The sequence below is a fragment of the Delphinapterus leucas genome, chromosome 9 (assembly GCF_059928025.1).
Source record: "Delphinapterus leucas isolate spDelLeu-1000000601 "Yukka" chromosome 9, BTC_Dleu_Yukka2, whole genome shotgun sequence".
NCBI classification, from domain to species: Eukaryota; Metazoa; Chordata; class Mammalia; order Artiodactyla; family Monodontidae; genus Delphinapterus; species Delphinapterus leucas.
Window position 1 is genome coordinate 47142121 of NC_143137.1, and position 18558 is coordinate 47160678.

Genomic DNA, 18558 nt, shown 5'->3' on the forward strand with positions numbered 1-18558 from the left:
GCTCAATTTGAAAGCCAGCAGCTTCTTAGTGTTCTTTCCTCTGAACAATCGAATGACCTCTGTTGCCACCAAGGACTGAGGTCCTCCTCGCAGCTTCTGGGGCCCAGATCAGAAATTGTGCTACATGGTACAAGCTTGGGCCTCACCCTCTAGGGCAGCCAGACCTTCATAAGGAGGACTGGAGTCAAGAACTAAAGGATTTCAGAGGTTTCTCACAAGGAGAACTAAAACCCAAACTACAAAACTGCCTGGGCAACTTCATCTTTCATCTTGTTCAGAAAGATACTTGGTTCCCCAAGTTCATCCTTTATTAGAAATCTCAAAACAAATCACAAGCAAACTTGCTCTGTGCACTGTGCCCTGAATGGACATTTCACTACCTACCTACCTTCCATTCTCCAGCCCCATCTCCCTGGACCCAAGGTCCCTGCTCATCCATAAGTGTTCACTGACTATGCTGCCAACGGTCTCATTTTTCTTTAAATTCACTTGCCTATATGAATCGTTAAAGGAGGCAATTAATCACCATTGAACATTGGAATTATTCAAAATCATTTGCATCTCAGCAGCTTTCTCATACTACAGCCTTACACTGTTATTTGACCTTTCCTGTCTTGCCCTCCCCACTAGATTGTCAGCCTCCTGAGGTGAGGATATGTCTCTCTCCTTTAATTTTCCACACAGTAGGTCCTTAAAATTACATTTTCTGAACACCCTGGGATGAGGGTAGGGGGTAGCTTGCAGGAACAAACAGTAATTAACAGCTCTTCCTTGCCCATTCTCCTTCTCAGCTGGGGCTGCCCTGAACGGAGCCATTAATAAATGTTCCACTCCCTATTGATAATAAGTGTTAAGACTCCCCCAACTAAACCAGGTCTGAAAAATTGTGGGCAAAATTTTTGAAGATCACTGCAAGTCCAGGCATAAAGGGGGAGGGCCCAGGAGGTAGCAGTTACCAGAGGGTCTGTGAAGGTTATTATATATACATGCACACGTGCAGAGCCTGCCCCAAAGGCTCTAAGACTGGAGGAGGATTAATGGGACTAAATCACCTAAATCTGACAGACTTTCACGGTGGCAGAACCAGTTCTGAGCTTTCTCCATGCTCTTGCCTACAGCAGGGCCAAGCAACTACTCAGTTTAGATCCCTAAGAAGGGGCGGTGCCTCTCCTCGGCTATTGGCCACCAGTACAACGATGTCAAAAACCCAAGCACGCAACAGCCAGGATGGCTTGATTTAGCCTCTTCTGACAGTAGCCCACCGACAGCTCTTGGCAGCCAGCCTTGTTGCTGCCCGAAACTTCCCGTAGAACGCTGGCAGGTTCCGTGCTGCCCCAACTTCTTGCAGGGGGCCACCTGGAAAAGCAAGTGTCTTAAAAACGAATAAAACGACTCGCGATCCCATTGCTTCGAAGCGACTGGTGTGCTCGTCTAAAATAAAAAGGTTTCTGTCTGCAAATCCCGTTTGCTCGCCCGGTAATCCACCCCCGTCCCCAGCCCGGCGTGTCCGACTCGTACAGCTGTTTTTAATCCCTACTTTTCTCACTTGGCGTCCCGGGCTCCGGTTGACCAGACGCGGAGCCACTTAGTGTTTCCTCCTCCCCCTACCGGGGTCTGTCCTCCCTCCGCCATCTCCTTCCCCCCACCCCACCCCCCGCCTGCATCCCCGGGGGGCAGAGTGTGGGAAGAACGAATTTCCGCCCGGTTTGCTCGCCACTCGCAGACTTGGGTCCCTTCCGGACGCAGCCTGCACACCCCCGGCTCCTCCCGGGGCTGTTCCACCCAGGCCGCGCTACCGGTCCCGGACTGGGAGCGAGGAGGCGCGGGCTGCGGGGGCCGAGCCGCCCCGGCGCAGCAGCCAAGCCGCGCCCGGAGGAGCTCTTGGAAGGGCTCCCGCCTGCAGCTGGGGAATCCGCTGGCGGGGAGAATCCGTGCCAGGGAATCCAGCTCTCCGGACTCAAGCTGCAAACAAAAAGCTCAGGTCTTGCTCCCTCCCTCCACGGCCCCCCCGCCCCCGACGCGCACCCGGAGAAAGTTCTGCAAAAATGCAACAAGTAGCACCCGGAGCTCGCGGAGCGCCCTGCGCCGCCTGACTTGGCCAGGCAAAGCCCGCCTGCAGAGACCCGGGCCAGCCACCGGACAAAGGGCGGAGGAGGGGCTGGACGGCGCTGCTAAGTCCGAAAGAGGCCATTTAGCGACTCTGGCCAGGCCAAGGGGAATGCAGAGGAGACACAGAGCCGGCGGGCCAAGAGGACGATCCGGCCGCAGAACGCAGGGCGGGCGGCGATGGAGGCTGCCCGCGCCTTGCGCTTCCTGCTCGTGGTGTGCGGCTGCCTTGCGCTCCCGCCGCGGGCCCAGCCGGTGTGTCCGGAGCGCTGCGACTGCCAGCACCCCCAGCACCTCCTGTGCACCAACAGGGGGCTCCGCGCCGTGCCCAAGACCAGCTCGCTGCCGAGCCCGCAGGACGTGCTCACCTACAGCCTCGGCGGCAACTTCATAACCAACATCACGGCCTTCGACTTCCACCGCCTGGGGCAGCTCAGACGGCTGGACCTGCAGTACAACCAGATCCGTTCTCTGCACCCCAAGACCTTCGAGAAGCTCTCGCGGCTGGAGGAGCTCTACCTGGGCAACAACCTCCTGCAGGCGCTCGCCCCGGGCACGCTGGCGCCGCTGCGCAAGCTGCGCATCCTCTATGCCAACGGGAACGAGATCAGCCGCCTCAGCCGAGGCTCCTTCGAGGGCCTGGAGAGCCTGGTCAAGCTGCGGCTGGACGGGAACGCCCTGGGGGCGCTGCCGGACGCCGTCTTTGCCCCCTTGGGTAACTTGCTCTACCTACATCTGGAGTCCAACCGGATCCGTTTTCTGGGCAAGAACGCCTTCGCCCATCTGGGGAAGCTGCGCTTCCTCAACCTCTCTGCCAACGAGCTGCAGCCCTCCCTACGCCACGCGGCCACCTTCGCACCGCTGCGCTCTCTCTCCACCCTCATCCTCTCGGCCAACAGCCTGCAGCACCTCGGGCCGCGCGTCTTCCAGCACCTGCCGCGCCTTGGCCTACTCTCGCTCAGGGACAACCAGCTCACGCACCTCGCGCCCGAGGCTTTTTGGGGGTTGGAGGCCTTGCGCGAGCTGCGCCTGGAGGGCAATCGGCTGAGCCAGCTGCCCGTGGCGCTGCTGGAGCCTCTGCACAGCCTGGAGGCGCTGGACCTGAGCGGCAATGAGCTGTCCGCTCTGCACCCCACTATCTTTGGCCACCTGGGCCGGCTGCGCGAGCTCAGCTTGCGCGACAATGCGCTCAGTGCCCTCTCCGGGGACATCTTCGCCTCCAGCCCAGCCCTCTATCGGTTGGATCTAGACGGCAACGGCTGGACCTGCGACTGCCGGCTGAGGGACCTGAAGCGCTGGATGGGTGACTGGCACTCGCAGGGCCGGCTTCTCACCGTCTTCGTGCAGTGTCGCCACCCTCCGGCCCTGCGGGGCAAGTACCTGGATTACCTGGATGACCAGCAACTGCAGAACGGGTCTTGCACAGATCCCTCACCTTCGGTTTCCCCGACTGCCGACAGCAAGCGGCATGCCCTACCCACAGCCCCGGGGGAGGAGGTGGCGCCCCCTGCAGGTGCCCTCGCGGAGGAGCCGCCGCCGCCGCCACAGCCACAGCAAAGGGGTCGATTTCTGCCAGGGGTGGCCTGGGATGGGGCCGCCAGGGAGCTTTTGAGTAACCGCAGCGCCCTAAGGCTGAGCCGGCGGGGCCCGGGCCTCCAGCAGCCGAGCTCCAACGCCGCTGCTGCCGCGGGCCCGGCGCCACACCCCCTGGACCTCCTCGAGAAGCCTGAGCGGAGACGTCCGACTCCGTCGGATCCAGCCCACACGGAGCCCACCCCGACGGCCACGCTGGGCTCTGCGCCAGCCGGCGACCCCTGGCAGCGCGCGGCGAAGCAGCACCTGGCTGCGCAGCAGCAGGAGAGCACCGCCCAGTCCGACGGCGGGGTCGGCCTGCCGCCGCTGGTATCCGACCCGTGTGACTTCAACAAGTTCATCCTGTGCAACCTGACCGTAGAAGCAGTGGGCGCCAACAGCGCCGCGGTGCGCTGGGCGGTGCGCGAGCACCGCAGTCCCCGGACGCTGGGCGGCGCGCGCTTCCGCCTACTCTTCGACCGCTTTGGCCAGCAGCCTAAATTCCACCGCTTCGTCTACCTGCCTGAGCGCAGCGACTCGGCCACGCTTCGCGAGCTGCGGGCAGACACCCCCTACCTGGTGTGCGTGGAGGGCGTGCTAGGCGGCCGGGTCTGCCCGGTGGCTCCCCGGGACCACTGCGCGGGGCTGGTCACCCTGCCGGAGCCTGGGAGCCGGAGCAGCGTCGACTACCAGCTGCTGACCTTGGCCCTGCTGGCCGTCAACGCACTGCTGGTACTCCTGGCCTTGGCGGCCTGGGCGTCGCGCTGGCTGCGTAGAAAGCTGCGGGCCAGGCGGAAGGGCGGGGCCCCCGTCCACGTTCGCCACATGTACTCTACCCGACGGCCCCTGCGCTCCATGGGCACCGGCGTGTCTGCCGACTTCTCTGGCTTCCAGTCGCACCGGCCGCGCACCACCGTGTGCGCGCTCAGCGAGGCGGACCTCATCGAGTTCCCGTGCGACCGCTTCATGGACAGCGGGGGCGGCGGCGCGGGCGGCAGCCTGAGGCGGGAGGACCATCTCCTGCAGCGATTTGCCGACTAGGTAGATCCGGGCCTCCAGGGGTGTGGAGACCATCTCACTGGCCTTGAGGAGGGGAGCCACCTCTCCGCGGGCCCCCGCAGCCCACCTCAGGGGAAGATCTCATTTTATCCGACCTCCTCTTTTCCCCCTTTTGTGCGCTTGCCAGAGAGGCCAAAGGGGACAGATGGCTAATTCTGCACCACCTTCCAATCCCAGTGCTCACTTGTGAAGTAAATGGATGGTATTGGTGGTCAAGAGCAAGAGTAGGGGACAAATGGATGGTGGGGTCCAGAGGTAGGAGGCCTTAACGTGCAGACATTGGTGCAGCTATGAGAATGGATGTTTTTGGGGGTTTTTTTGGCATTGTAATGCAGTAGGCTGGCCCCCTTTGGGATAGAAAAGGGTGCTCCTTGCTCCCTACGTGACCAGAAAGAGATTTGGATGCATGCTTTTTTTGTTTGTTCAGTGTCAAACAGAGGAGTTTTGTTTCTATTTAAGGAAAAAAGAACTTATTACCATTACAAAGGAGGCTTGGCAACTGACTCCACTGGCCTGGTGATCTCTGCCAAGAAGGGTGATGTTGTAAACAGGTGGTAAAGTTTAACACACTCGCAGAGGAACTCTTTGTTGGTTGATAGAACATTCAGGAAAACTTAATGTTTAAATAATTAGAGACGCTATTTTTTTTTTCAACAATGTGAAGAGCTCTAACATTTAACACACTGACCAATAAACTCAAGGACTATTTTAGTTGAGCCGGGCAGTTCAACTATTTTCCTTTTGACATTAACACCACAAAAACTTTTGCTGACCTTGGGGTTAACTAAGATTACATAGTTTCTCAGGAGAAGGCTGCATGCAAGACTTCTCTGTCAGGGTTGCTCCTGTGGCTTTTTAATTTTATGTTTTTAAACCTATATGTGGAAAAGGAAATGTCAATGCCAGACTCGATAGAAGAATGTAACGTGTACATAACCGATGACCCCATAGGGAATGGCAGTGTTCTAGTTCACTTACCACATCTCTGACAACCTGTCCAGATTGGAATAAATGTGATGTGGTACCTCTCACGTTTTCATCAGTGACACGCAGTCGACTGTGCCCTACTTCTCTTGAGTTGCACAGTTAAGTGATCAAGGTAATTTCCTAACAGGAAGTGAGCAAAAGGTGACTTGCAATTGACAGTATAATATTTAATCATGTTATTGTCTTTATATGAAAGAGTAGAGGGGGAAAATGTGAAAAAATGTACATCGGTGGTTGTATGTTTCTACTAAAACCAGAAGATTATGAGTACTTAAACCTCACTGTGAAATAATTATATATTTTGCAAATGAATCCCTCCATTACCCAGTGTTTTTTTCCATGTTATTAAATCTTTTAGTTAATAATTGCAGTATTTCTTTTAAATGTTTTTGTTTTAAACTTAGGGTTAGGTGCCTTTATTTGTTCAGTTGTTTTCAGCTGTTTGGGTTACTTTCATTCCCTGATATTTATGAAGTAGATGTTTATCACTAAATGTAGTGCTTTGGTTTACATTAATAATTTTGTGTGTGGTCAAAAAACGCAGTCACTTGGAAGATGTACAGGATGGTTGTATTCACCGTGGTTATAGATTCATTGGCAGTGGGGTGCCGGGGAGGCCACTGCAAAGGTGCTAAGGCTAACAGTGAATCTTCTGTTTAGGGCCTTAAGCCCCCGAGGGTCCTGAAGACTCAGGGAATCTATCATAGTCCAGGGATCCTTCAACCCCATTCCACTCCTTTCATGTTTGGCCTCCATTGAGCCAGGCCTGCCGTTGTCCCAACAGCTGAGTCGGGACACAGGGATTTAAATGAGCTGATCTTTGTTTATGTTCAGATGAGTAAATGTCCAGACCACTTAAAGTACAGCTGTTTTTCTGGCAGTCTTATCTGTGGGGTCCAAACTTAATAAGCCACAGGAAATAGACTGTTATTCTTAGTTTGCTGCCAGGGCTTGCTTCAGATTCCAAGCGTATTGGTACTTGGGAGAAGTGTAGTTGTTTGCTCTTATGTGCAACCTTTTGGTTATCTTGCACCTTTTGTGCTCCTAGCTTTTTCATTCAGAGAGCAATTGCATTTCTTAGCTCTTGCTTTTACACAGTAGTGTAATAAAGTGAGTCCCATTGAAAGTCTGAACAAGACCTCTGGTTCTTCCCACCACCTACCCTTTCAACTGCAAAAATCACTGAAAATGCTTAATGCCTAAATCCATGTAAAAACACTTTCACTGGAAAGTCTTTCAGTGGGAAATGAATAAATGTTATACATTGTTATGTTCAGTTATGTCAATAAACCCACTTACTAATGGAGATGTTTTCTTGTTGGAGTTTCCAAATATCTTATACCCTTTGTAATGGTACACTGCATTTTTCTACAGCAGTTTTCATCAATGAAAATGAAACATAAGCTGCAAGTCTTCCCTCTTTCACTCTTTTAATTTCCATTTCCACAGTAGAGTGTGGACTTAATTTTTAAGAAATGCTGTGTGACCTTCTAGCCAAAGAAACAGTGAGATGACTCTAAAAGCAGGTGGTCAGCTGTGGTGTGAAAATGCTGTTAAAACACCAGTGACAGCAAAATGATGGGTCTCAGCAGGATTCAGCTGTTTAAAGGACACTGAATTAGAAGTCAAGCCCTTTGACTCTCATGGTCAATGAGAAGGAATTACCTTGAACTGGAGGCCATCTTTGCCATTACGAAGTACATGAAAAATAAAATTCCTAAAGAAAAAAAGAATAAACTTTGTAAGAGGTAGGAGTGTTCAATTAAAGAGCCATTGACACAGTCTGGAATGTGTTGGGGTCCTCGGCTCAGCCAGTAAGATTATTGCTTTCATGAGGGCAGATCATTTTGTGATGCTGCCAGGTAATAATTAGCGTGTGATCAGACCACCTTCACTGATTTGCCGAACACCTGGTTTTCACCAGAAGTACAGTAACATGGGCAGCTACTGTATATTAAGAAACTATTACAGTAGACACTGGATTACCCGGTGTTTGTACTTAACCACTCCCCCCTTTGCCTCTGAAAGTTGGGGATAAGTGATAATGAAGCATTCTCATGTCAGAAATGTATTCAAAATTCCAGACCATGACCCGGGATGAAGACAGATTCCTACCCAGCCTCATATCTTCACCATCTCAGAGAATTATAACATCACTAAAGTTCAGAATGATTTTAAAGTGGTGAAAGAATTTTAAGTCGTCTGAGATTGCATTCTTTCCATTTACTTAATCTCTTTGTGCCTTAGCTTCTGCAGCAGTAAAATGGGAATCCTGGGTCCTGACTCCATAGTGCAATTTTAAGGAATAAATGGGTAAAAAGTGTTAGCACCGGTTACAGGGCAAGTGTTCAATAAATATTAGATGTATTATTGGTAGCATGACAATTGTATGCTACATCTTAGAAGTTTCACGGCCAAGGCATTCTGCCGTAACCAATTAGAAGATTCATGTAATGAGATTAAGGTGCCTCTCCCGTCCCCTTGTTTTGTTTAATTGAGGCTCTTCTATAATTTAGTGTGGAAGGATAGCTCTTGAAATACTTTCTCATTACTTAAAAAAATGAAGTGAATATGCTACTACTTGAGCAAACTTTCCTATGTTTAGTAAACTGTTGGCGTAAGTTAATTCATCCTTTAGATAGGAACTAAGGCTGCGTAAATGGTCTTGCTTACCTAGGGCCCCTCTTCCTGTTAACTTAGTGATAACATTTCCAAGTGTCCTTTTACTCTTAGTTTACTCAGAAGGATACTTTGCACACACAAGTGCTTTTATCCTAGGGATTTCAGGTCACTTCGTCCTTCTCTATCATGTGGCAGATAGTGTTCTTTTCATTTTGCACGAGAGACTGAAGTATTTGGAGATTATACTTACTTATATTGACTACTGAAATAATTAGGAAAAAATGTAGCTTCCTGAAACCTGGTTGCTTTAACTTGAGGCAGACTACCAAAATATCCCATTACATATGTTTGAGAGATTTTAAGCTCCAGGCAATGTGATTCCGTATGGACACAGAAACGTGGCTTTGTAATTTGGCTGTGAACTGGCATCGGACACTAGAGAAATAAATTGTCATGTGCCAACATTGCAAGCAACAGCATCTCCTGGCTGTGTAACTTCATAACATTTCTTTCAAACTCACCAAAGTTTCATAAATGCTAGCTCTGTGCCATAGTTAATGCTGAGACAGGCAGCACTGTTGTATGTTTAGACCAGCTGTAGCCAAGTAGCAATTATTCACCTTTCCAAGTTACAGTTTTTGATGAAGTAATGCTTACAGCTGACTGTATACTTAACTCTTAGTATATGTACACTGTAGCATGTGCAGACATACTTTTAATGGTGCCCACCCTCTTACTCCTTTCTTTCTCAATTGTGGTGTCTTTCTAAGGATTTTTATTTTAGGAAATTAAACCGAGTGCAAATAATAACAAACACCCATATTAGCACCACTCAATGACAGTTAACATTTTGCAATGTTTGTTTTCAGCCTTAATAAATGTCTTTATTGACAAAACCCCTGATTTCCTTCCCCACACTCTGTCTTCTAAAGTAACTACCACTGTGAGTTGGATATGTGTCCTTCTAACAGTCAGTTCTCCTTATTCACAGAAGTTATGTTGTATAAGGTCACAGCAAACATTGAATTAGCAAATACTGAACCAGTGATCCCAGGAGAAATTCAGGGTTAGTTTCCTGTGAGCCTCTGGTCACAACATTTTCATCAGCCTATCAATATATACCCTTATTTTATGTGTGTTTCTGTTTAAAGACACCTTATTTAATATATATAATTAATTTATTAACATTGAACTCATGCCCAACAGCACCATAACTTGTGCCTGAAGGAAGTGTATCTAACTTGTGTGTTTTCCCCCTAAGACACGTCACAGCCTTTCTGCACTTAGGGACATTAGCCTGCACTTCTGCACTGCGCTTGGGAGCCCTTTTAAACAGCAAACTTACCAACAAAAAGCAGGAAAATGCAAAAAATGTGGCACTAAGAAGATCCCCTTCTTTTTATGGCTAAGTAATATTCCATTATATATATATATATACATATATATATATATGTATATATATATATATATATACCACACCTTCTTTATCCATTAATCTGTTGATGGAGACTTAGGTTGTTTCCATGTCTTGGCTACTGTAAATAATGCTGCCATGAATATTGGGGGTGCAGGTATCTTTTCAAGTTAGTGTTTTTGTTTTCTTTGAATAAATACCCAGAAGTGGGTAGCTGGATCATATAGTAGTTTTATTTTTAGCAATCTTTTGTCTTTTAAATGGTAACCACATCATGTGGTTGTATTGTTGATGATGGTGGCTTTGGGTGTGTGTGTTGAGGCTGGAAGTGGGAAGGGTTTCTTTTAAAACAATTTTAGTTTGATATTTTCTGGTTATTCTCTCTGAAGTGTTTTGCTCCCTTGCTACATGTGCAGTATCTGTATATTTCTTCTTTAGGACTGCTTATCATACATTTAAACTGTACCTATTTGTGTGTCTTTTCTTACCTTTGCACACTTACTACTTCCCCAATTCTCAGGAAGGGCTCCACAAAGAAAAAAGGGCTAAGTACATCCCTGGGCTAAGTATATCCCTGACCCCACCTGCTCTGGAACCACTTTTCAGAAGGTGTTGACCTCTGCTTCCCATCTCTTTTGAAAGACTTTCTGACACTCTTTGTGCCAAGGAAAAGGGTGACTTGCTCTGAGAAGAATATAGTTTGCTTCTTGGAACATCTCATTTACGTGCTCTTAGTGCTTTCACACACCTTGTTTGGTTGTATGCTTTTTCTATTTCTGTTGTGATTGCTGGACACACACACACACACACACACACCAATTTCTGTTTGTTTTTGCCTTGTGCTTAATTCTGCTTAGGCTGTTCTTTCTTATACCTTGTTGGTGTCTCTCATTATAACCATAGTACAATTATCAAGATCAGAAAAGTTAATGCTCATAAAATGCTATTGTCAAATCTACATTCCATATTCAAAATTTGTCAATTGTCATAATAATGCCCTTCTTAGCTATTATGCCCTTGGATCAATGTAGAATCATGCATTGCATTTAGTTGTCATGTTATTCTCTTTTTTTCTTTCTTTCCCTCTCTTTCCATTTTTCAGTTTTGTTTTCTTTTTTTTTAAAGTAAGGTTTATTGAGGTATAATTTACGTAGAGTTCAATTTACCCTTGAGTACAGTTCCATTCGTTTTCACAAATGCATACAGTCATGTAGCTACTATCCCAATCAAGATATAAAGCATTTCCATCGACACAAAAAGTTCCTTTTTAGTCAATCCCCTTCCCCCTGACTCCAGCCATGGGCAATTACAGATCTGATTTCTGTCCCTGTAGTTTTGCCTGTTCTATAATTGCCTATATATGCAATCATACAGTATGTTGCATTTTGTGTCTGCCTTTTCCCCTCATCATAATGCTTTAAGATACATCCATTTTATTGTGTGAATCAGAAGTTCATTCCTTTCCGCTGCTAAGTAGTATTCCATTGTGTGGATGTACCACACTTTGTTTATCTGTTTGCCAATTAATGGATATTTGAGTTGTTTTCATTTGGTGCTGTTATGAACAAAGCAGCTAAAACGTTTGCATACAAGCCTTGGTATGGAAATGTGTTTCATTTCTCTTTAGTAGATTCTAGGAGTGGGATTGCTAGGATGTTTGGTAAGTGTGTGTTTAACTTTATAAGAAACTACCAAACTGTTTTCCAAAGTTGCCCTGCCATTTTGCATTCCCACCAGCAATGTATGAAATTTCACGTTGTTTTACACACTTGTCAGCACTTGGTTTTTCCCTGTTTCAATAAAGCCATTCTATTAGGTGTGTAGTATTCTTTTATTTGGTTTAATTTGTATTTCCCTAATGACTGATGATATTGAGAATCTTTTCATGTAAGTATTTGCCACTTGTGTATCTTTGGGGAAGTGTTTGTTCAGATCTTTTGTTTTTTATTGGGTTCTTTGTATTCTTATGAGGTTAAAAGAATATGTGTTTTGGATACAAGTCCCTTGTCAAATATATGTTATGCAAATATTTTCTCCCAGTTTGTGGTTTACCTTTTCATTTTCCTAGTGGTGTTTTTCTTTACATTTAGGACTATAATCCATTTCAAATTGATTTTTATATGGTGTGAGGTATGAATCCAGCAAAGTTAACTTTTTTTGTGTGTGTGTGGTAGGCGGGCCTCTCACTGTTGGGGCCTCTCCCGTTGCGGAGCACGGGCTCCGGATGCGCAGGCTCAGCGGCCATGGCTCACGGGCCCAGCCGCTCCGCGGCACGTGGGATCCTCCCGGACTGGGGCACGAACCTGTGTCCCCTGCATCGGCAGGTGGACTCTCAACCACCACGCCACCAGGGAAGCCCATAACTTTTTTTTTTTTTTTTGCATAGGTATATCTACTGGTCCAGCAACTTTTGTTGAAGAAACAATACTTTCTCTATTGAAAAATCTGTGCAACTTTGTTGAAAACAATCTGTTGGCCCTATGTGTGGGTCTGTTTCTTGACACTCTATTCTGATCCATTGAGCTATATGTCTGTCTTTGTGCCAATACCAAATTTTCTCGAAATCAAGTTGTGTGAATCATCCAAATTTTCTTCTTTATCAAAGTTGATTTTGGCTGTTTAGCTTTTTTAATTTTCCATAAAAATTTTAGAATCAGCTTGTTATTGCAACCAAAAAAAGTTAAAAAGCCTGGTGGGATTTTGATTTGGATTGCCTTAAATTTATAGATCAGCTGGTGATAATTGACATCTTAATACTGACTCTTGATCTGTGAATACAGTATATCTCTCAATTCAGTTCGTTCTTTTAAATTCCTCTAACAAATGTTTTATAATTTCAGCCTGCAAACCTTGCACCTATATTGTCAGCTCTATCTCTAAGTATTTCACATTTTTGATACTTTTGTAAATGGTACTTTTTAAAAACTTCAATTCCCAGGTGTCCATTTCTAGCATATAGAAATCAAATTGGTTTTTAGGGCTTCCCTGGTGGCACAGTGGTTGAGAGCCTGCCTGCCGATGCAGGGGACACGGGTTCGTGCCCCGGTCCGGGAGGATCCCACATGCTGCAGAGCGGCTGGGCCCATGAGCCATGGCCGCTGAGCCTGTGCGTCCGGAGCCTGTGCTCCGCAACTGGAGAGGCCCCAACAGTGAGAGGCCTGCGTAACGCAAAAAAAAAAAAAAAGGAAACAGCAACCCAATGTTGAATAGAGGTGGTGAGATAAGGTTTTCTTGACTCATTGCTAATCTTAGGGAGAAAACAGTCAATCATTGACATTAAGCATGAGGTCAGCTCAAGATTAGTTAACAGATTCCCTTTATCAGAATGAGGAAGTTAGTTTGCTGAGTTTTTATCATGAAAGTATGTTGAGTTTTGTCAGTTGCTTTTTCTCCATTATTGAAATGATCATATATTTTCCTTTTTAGTTTGTGGATATGGTGAATTAACATTGATTATATTTGAGTTGAACCAATCACAAATTTCTAGGATGAATCCCACTTAGTCATGATATGTTATCATTTATATGTATTGCTAGTTTCAACTTCTCCATATTTTGTGAAGAAGAATTTTTTCATTTATGTTCATAATGAGTATTTGTTTCTAGTTTTCTTGTAATGTCTGTGTCTGGTTTTGGTGCTATGCTAGCTCCATAAAGTGAGCACTGTTTCTTCCATTTCTATTTTCTGAAAGAGCTTGTGTAGAATATGCATTATTTCTTCCTTAAATGTTGGTGGTTCACTTCTTTGCCTGAAGTTTTCTTTGTGGGAAGGTTTTTAACTACGAATTAAATTTCCTAAATAGATATAGGACTCTTCAGATTATCTAATATTATTGAATAAGCTTTGGTCATTTATGTCTTTCAAGGAATTTGCCCATCTCATCAAAGTTATCAAATTTATTGGCATAAAGCTGTTTAGACTATTCTCCTATTATTCATTTAATATCAGTATAATCTATAGTGATGTCCCCTATTTCATTTTGGATATTGGAAATTTGTGTCTTCTCCTTTTCGGTTTGGCTAAAGGTTTGTCAATTTTATTGATCTTTACAAAGAGTCAGCTTTTGATGTCATTGACTATTGTTTTTCAGTTTTATTGATTTATGCTCTTATCATCATCATCATTCTCAACTTTCTCCTTGCTTTGGATCTCTTCTTTTTCTAGTTGCTTAATGTAAAAGCTTTAGATCATTGTGACCTTTTTTGTTCTACTAATATAGTCATTTAGCACTATAAAGGCTGTCAGTTTCCCCACAAATTTTGTTATGTTGTATTTCAATTTTGATTCAACTGAAAATATTCTCTGATTTCCATTATGGTTTCTCCTGAGAAGTGTGTTGTTTAATTTCCAAATATTTGGAGATCTTCCAGATATCATTCTGTTGTTGATTTCTAGTTTGATTCCTTTGTGGTCAGAGATTTCAATTCTTTTACACTTGTCGAAATTTGTTTTATGGCCCAGGATATTTTCTATATTGATAAACGTTCCATGTGCACATGAAAAGAATATATATTCTGCTATTTTATGTAAAGTATCTAATAAATGTAAAGTAAAAACGGCTGGTTGATAGTATTGTTCAGCTCTTCTATTTCGTTGCTGATTTCTTTTGTCTATCTGCTCTATTACTGAGAAGGAAATGTTGAAGTCTCCAATATAATGTGGATTTGTCTGTTCCTTTCAGTTATCTCAATTGTTTTTGTGTATTTTGAAGCTCTATTTTGGATTGTTTTTTCTTATTATCTAACAAACCCTTTGCATTATGTAATGTCTCTCTTTATCCTTGCTAAAAATATAGCCAGTTCAGTTTTCTTTGGGGGAAATTATATAAATGTTTATATAAAATAATATATGTACTTATATATAACATTATATGTTTTATAATACATACATATATTCTTATTTAAAAAAATCATTTCTGGTACTCTATAATTATGAGAGTAAGTCCCAGTTTCCTTCTACCTGAAGAACTTCCTTTAACATTTCTTGTAGTTCTGTTGGCAATGAATTATCTTGTCTTTTGTTTTCAGAAAATGTCTTTATTTTCTGAGATATTTCTTTGGGGGTGTAGAGATTTCTTCATTGACATTTTTTTCTTTCAGTACTTTAGAAATGTTTCTCTATTGTCTTCTAGCTTGCTTAGCTTTTGGCGAGGGGTCTGCTCTAATTACATTGGTTTCTCTATATAATGTCTGTCTTTGTTCTAGCTGCATTCAAGATTTTTCTCTTTAAGTTGTCTTTCAGCAGTGTGCTTGTGATGTGTCCATGTGTTTTAAACATTGTTCAAACTGCTTAGGTCTCTTTGAGCTTTTTGCATCTGTGGTTGTCTTTCAATAGTTTTAGGAAATTCTTAGCCATTTGAAATAGTTTTTCAAATATTTCTTCTGCTATGGTTTCCTTCTCCCTTTTACCTGGAAATCTAATTACGTGTATGTTAGACCACTTGTTATTGTGCTATGTACCTCTTGGATATTCTCTACTCCTTTTTCTTTTACACGTTTAAAATCTTTGTAATTCAGTTTAGATAATCTCTATTGGCCTATCCTTAAGTTTACTAGTCTTTTTCCAACTGGCTCTAGTCTGCTAATTAGCCCTTCAAGGAATTACTCATCCCTGATACCTTTTTTTCCCCCTAGCATTTTCTTTGGTTTCTTTTTCTTTTTTAATAAATGCTTTTTAAATTTAATTAATTAATTAATGTATGTATGTATGTATTTTTGTCTGCACTGGGTCTTCATTGCTGCACACGGGCTTTCTCTAGTTACGGCGAGCAGGGCTACTCTTCACTGTGGTGTGCAGACTTCTCATTGTGGTGGCTTCTCTTGTTGCGGAGCACGGGCTCTAGGGCATGCGGGCTTCAGTAGTTGTGGCACATGGGCCTAGTTGCTCCATGGCATGTGGGATCTTCCTGGACCAGGGCTCGAACCCGTGTCTCCTGCATTGGCAGGCGGATTCTTAACCACTGCGCCACCAGGGAAGCCCTGGTTTCTTTTTAAAAATGTTCCTCTCTGTTGAAATTCCGTATCTGTTCATTCGTGTCATGTAACTTTCCACTAGATCTTTTAATATGTTAATTCTTAGTTGTAGTAAAGTCTCTGTCTAATAGTTTAAACATCTAGGCATCTGAGTCTAGTTTTATTGATTGCTTTATATTTAAACAGTAGGCTGTTTTATCATGCTTTTTTCTTCTGAGCTTTATAAGTCTTATAAATGAATGCTAGACATCATGTCAGAAGAATATGCAAGATGAAGACAGATAGTATTTATGCCCAGAAGTGGATACAACTCTTCTTCTGTTAGGCTATACCAGTGAAGAATTGAATCAACTAAGTCAGTATTTGAGCTGAGTTTGGATTTTCTTGTTGCTGTTAGTGTACCACAGACTTCAAATTTATTCAGTCATATGCAGATTTATTTGTCAAACAGCATGTTTAACCTTGATTTTTAAAATTGTTTATTTTCAGAAGCATTTATTATGTGTAGTAAATAAGAAATTTCCTTGATTTGACAGACTGTGTTTTTGGAGATTTTATACACCTGGATGTTTTTAAGTTAAGTTTGTTTAATAATTTATGTTAATATAATGCAAATTAGCACCCAGGAATATTTTTTACTTAACTCTTAACCCCCCAACATTATATAAAACATGGAGACTCCTTTCTAAATAAGATTAATGTGAGATTTCTTTTGAAATGAACAGCTCTATGAATTGGATTACATGCAGGTAGCATCGGAAAGAGTTCAAGTGAAGGAGAGTGAAGAGTTGTGTACTTTTTAAAGCCCTATGTTTGGGGCTTTCAGTGTCAACTTGAGAACATCATCAATCATGGTATCATGAATTCTCAATTAGACATTTTACTATATACTTCATTTGCTTAGGAAGAAGCCCTGTCTTGTAAAAGCCAATGCCTTTCTATTGTTCACATTGAACTCTAAACAAATACTTTAACCTGAAACCAAACTGATAGAGGAGGAACACAAAGAATTATATACAGTAGGATTCTTGTTTAGTGGAATAATCCACAGATGCCCCACTCCTGGCAAGGATTGTGCAAACCTGATACTGTGTAATAATCACCAGATCTCAAAATTTTAGATAGAAAAAAAATAGCTCATTGTCACAGAGAAAATAAAAAAGCTTAGTTTTAATATTGCCTATTATTAACTGACAACGTGGAATATCTTACAGAAGGGAGATGCTCTATTTGAGATTTTTATCTTTGTTTTTTTTTACGTTGCCAAAACTTTATTTATTTAGTAAATTTTCACAATATTTTTCTTCCAAAGTGCTACACAGTAACAGCAACTAGGCAAGATCCAAAAGGCACTTAGTCTTCCGTCTTCAGTTATTTTCACTGAGCTCTTTTCTAAGAGCTAACTCCAGTATCCAGCAGCTGTCTGGTTTAAGATGCAATGCACTCTCCGTTTTTGCCTTACAGACCCTCCTGTCTAAATCTTTTTTGTTGTTGTTGACATCTTTATTGGAGTATAATTGCTTTACAATGGTGTGTTAGTTTCTGCTTTATAACAAAGTGAATCAGCTATACATATACATATATCCCCGTATCCCCTCCCTCTTGCGTCTCCCTCCCACCCTCCCTATCCCACCCCTCTAGGTGGTCACAAAGCACCAAGCTGATCTCCCTGTGCTATATGGTTTTATATCTGTATCTTTTCCTGTATGTAAAGATTTAAAGTGAGTGTTGCATAAAGTGAGTATGTAAGACTCAAGTATTGACTATTTGGGGACAGAGGGCATTTAGTTTTGTTTCAGGCACTATTTTAAGAGCTTTCCCTACACTGATTCATTCAGTCCTCACAGTAACTCTCTGAGGTAGGTACCATTACTATCCTCACATTAGAGATGAAGAGATGGAGGCACAGAGAAGTTATACATTCAGACCAAGATCCCTGAGTGGGGAGGTGTTTGAGTCTTGATTGGAAGCCAGGCTGGCTCGAGTCCTAGCTGTCAATCCTGACACTCTGGGGCCTTGCATGCACACAGGACAACTGATAAAACATCAGGGGATTGTTCTCAAGGTTCACTGCAAACATTTCTTTTTTTCCGTAATACAACACTTTAAAAATCATCTGTAAATAGTTTGGCCTTTATTGATGCCTGTTTTTCTTAACCTGTACTATACGTCAAGGACAATACCCAGAGTTACATTATTCATCTGTAAATATTTAATGAGAGACATGTAGTCCATCTCACAGCCACAAACGCTTCCTTCTGTCTTGACATGGATGGGTCACTGTCTTATGCTGTGAGGTTAGTTCTTTCCACTGGTTTGTGAGCTCCCTTAGGACAAAAGTCCCATCTTGCATTTCTCTTTGTGTCTCCACAGAGCCTGGCGAGCTTAAAGTAGAGTTCCTGGATACCTGCTTATTAATGAGTGCTGCAAGGCAGCTATTCAACCTTTCCCACTGAGACACACATGCCAGACTGTTCACGTAAGTCATATACACTCGGTGTATCAGGGCAAGTCATTTAATAGCTGTAATTCCATCCAAATGTCCATTTATATGGCAATGGTTGAAAACTGATGGGTGCTCTAAGATGGTATATTTGACTCAGGGTACCATATGATTCTACTTTTTCTACCTTTAATATAGGAACATAGTTCTCAAACAGTGAACATTTGGGAAATTTAACATACATTTCTTCCCTTTGTGTACTATGTACAGATTTCATGTTGCTTAGAATAAATCTGGAATTGTGTCTTATTTATGTTGGTATTCCTATCATCTAATGTGGTGCATTTCACATAGTAGTTTCTCAATAAAAGCCGGTGGATTTT

The 18558-nt window shown here is 43.7% G+C and overlaps 1 protein-coding gene across 1 annotated transcript; it reads left to right on the forward strand.

The window, feature by feature from the left end:
• The first annotated feature begins 1643 nt into the window (after positions 1–1643).
• On the forward strand, positions 1644–18074 carry TRIL (TLR4 interactor with leucine rich repeats). Its single transcript, XM_089917581.1, has one exon. It carries the CDS (start codon positions 2287–2289, stop codon positions 4717–4719), a length of 2433 nt encoding a protein of 810 aa, XP_089773707.1. The 5' UTR covers positions 1644–2286; the 3' UTR covers positions 4720–18074.
• The last annotated feature ends 484 nt before the right edge of the window (positions 18075–18558 follow it).

Excerpts from the sequence above, each read along its gene's own strand:
- TRIL (XM_089917581.1), top strand. The coding sequence starts at position 2,287 with ATGGAGGCTGCCCGCGCCTTGCGCTTCCTGCTCGTGGTGTGCGGCTGC.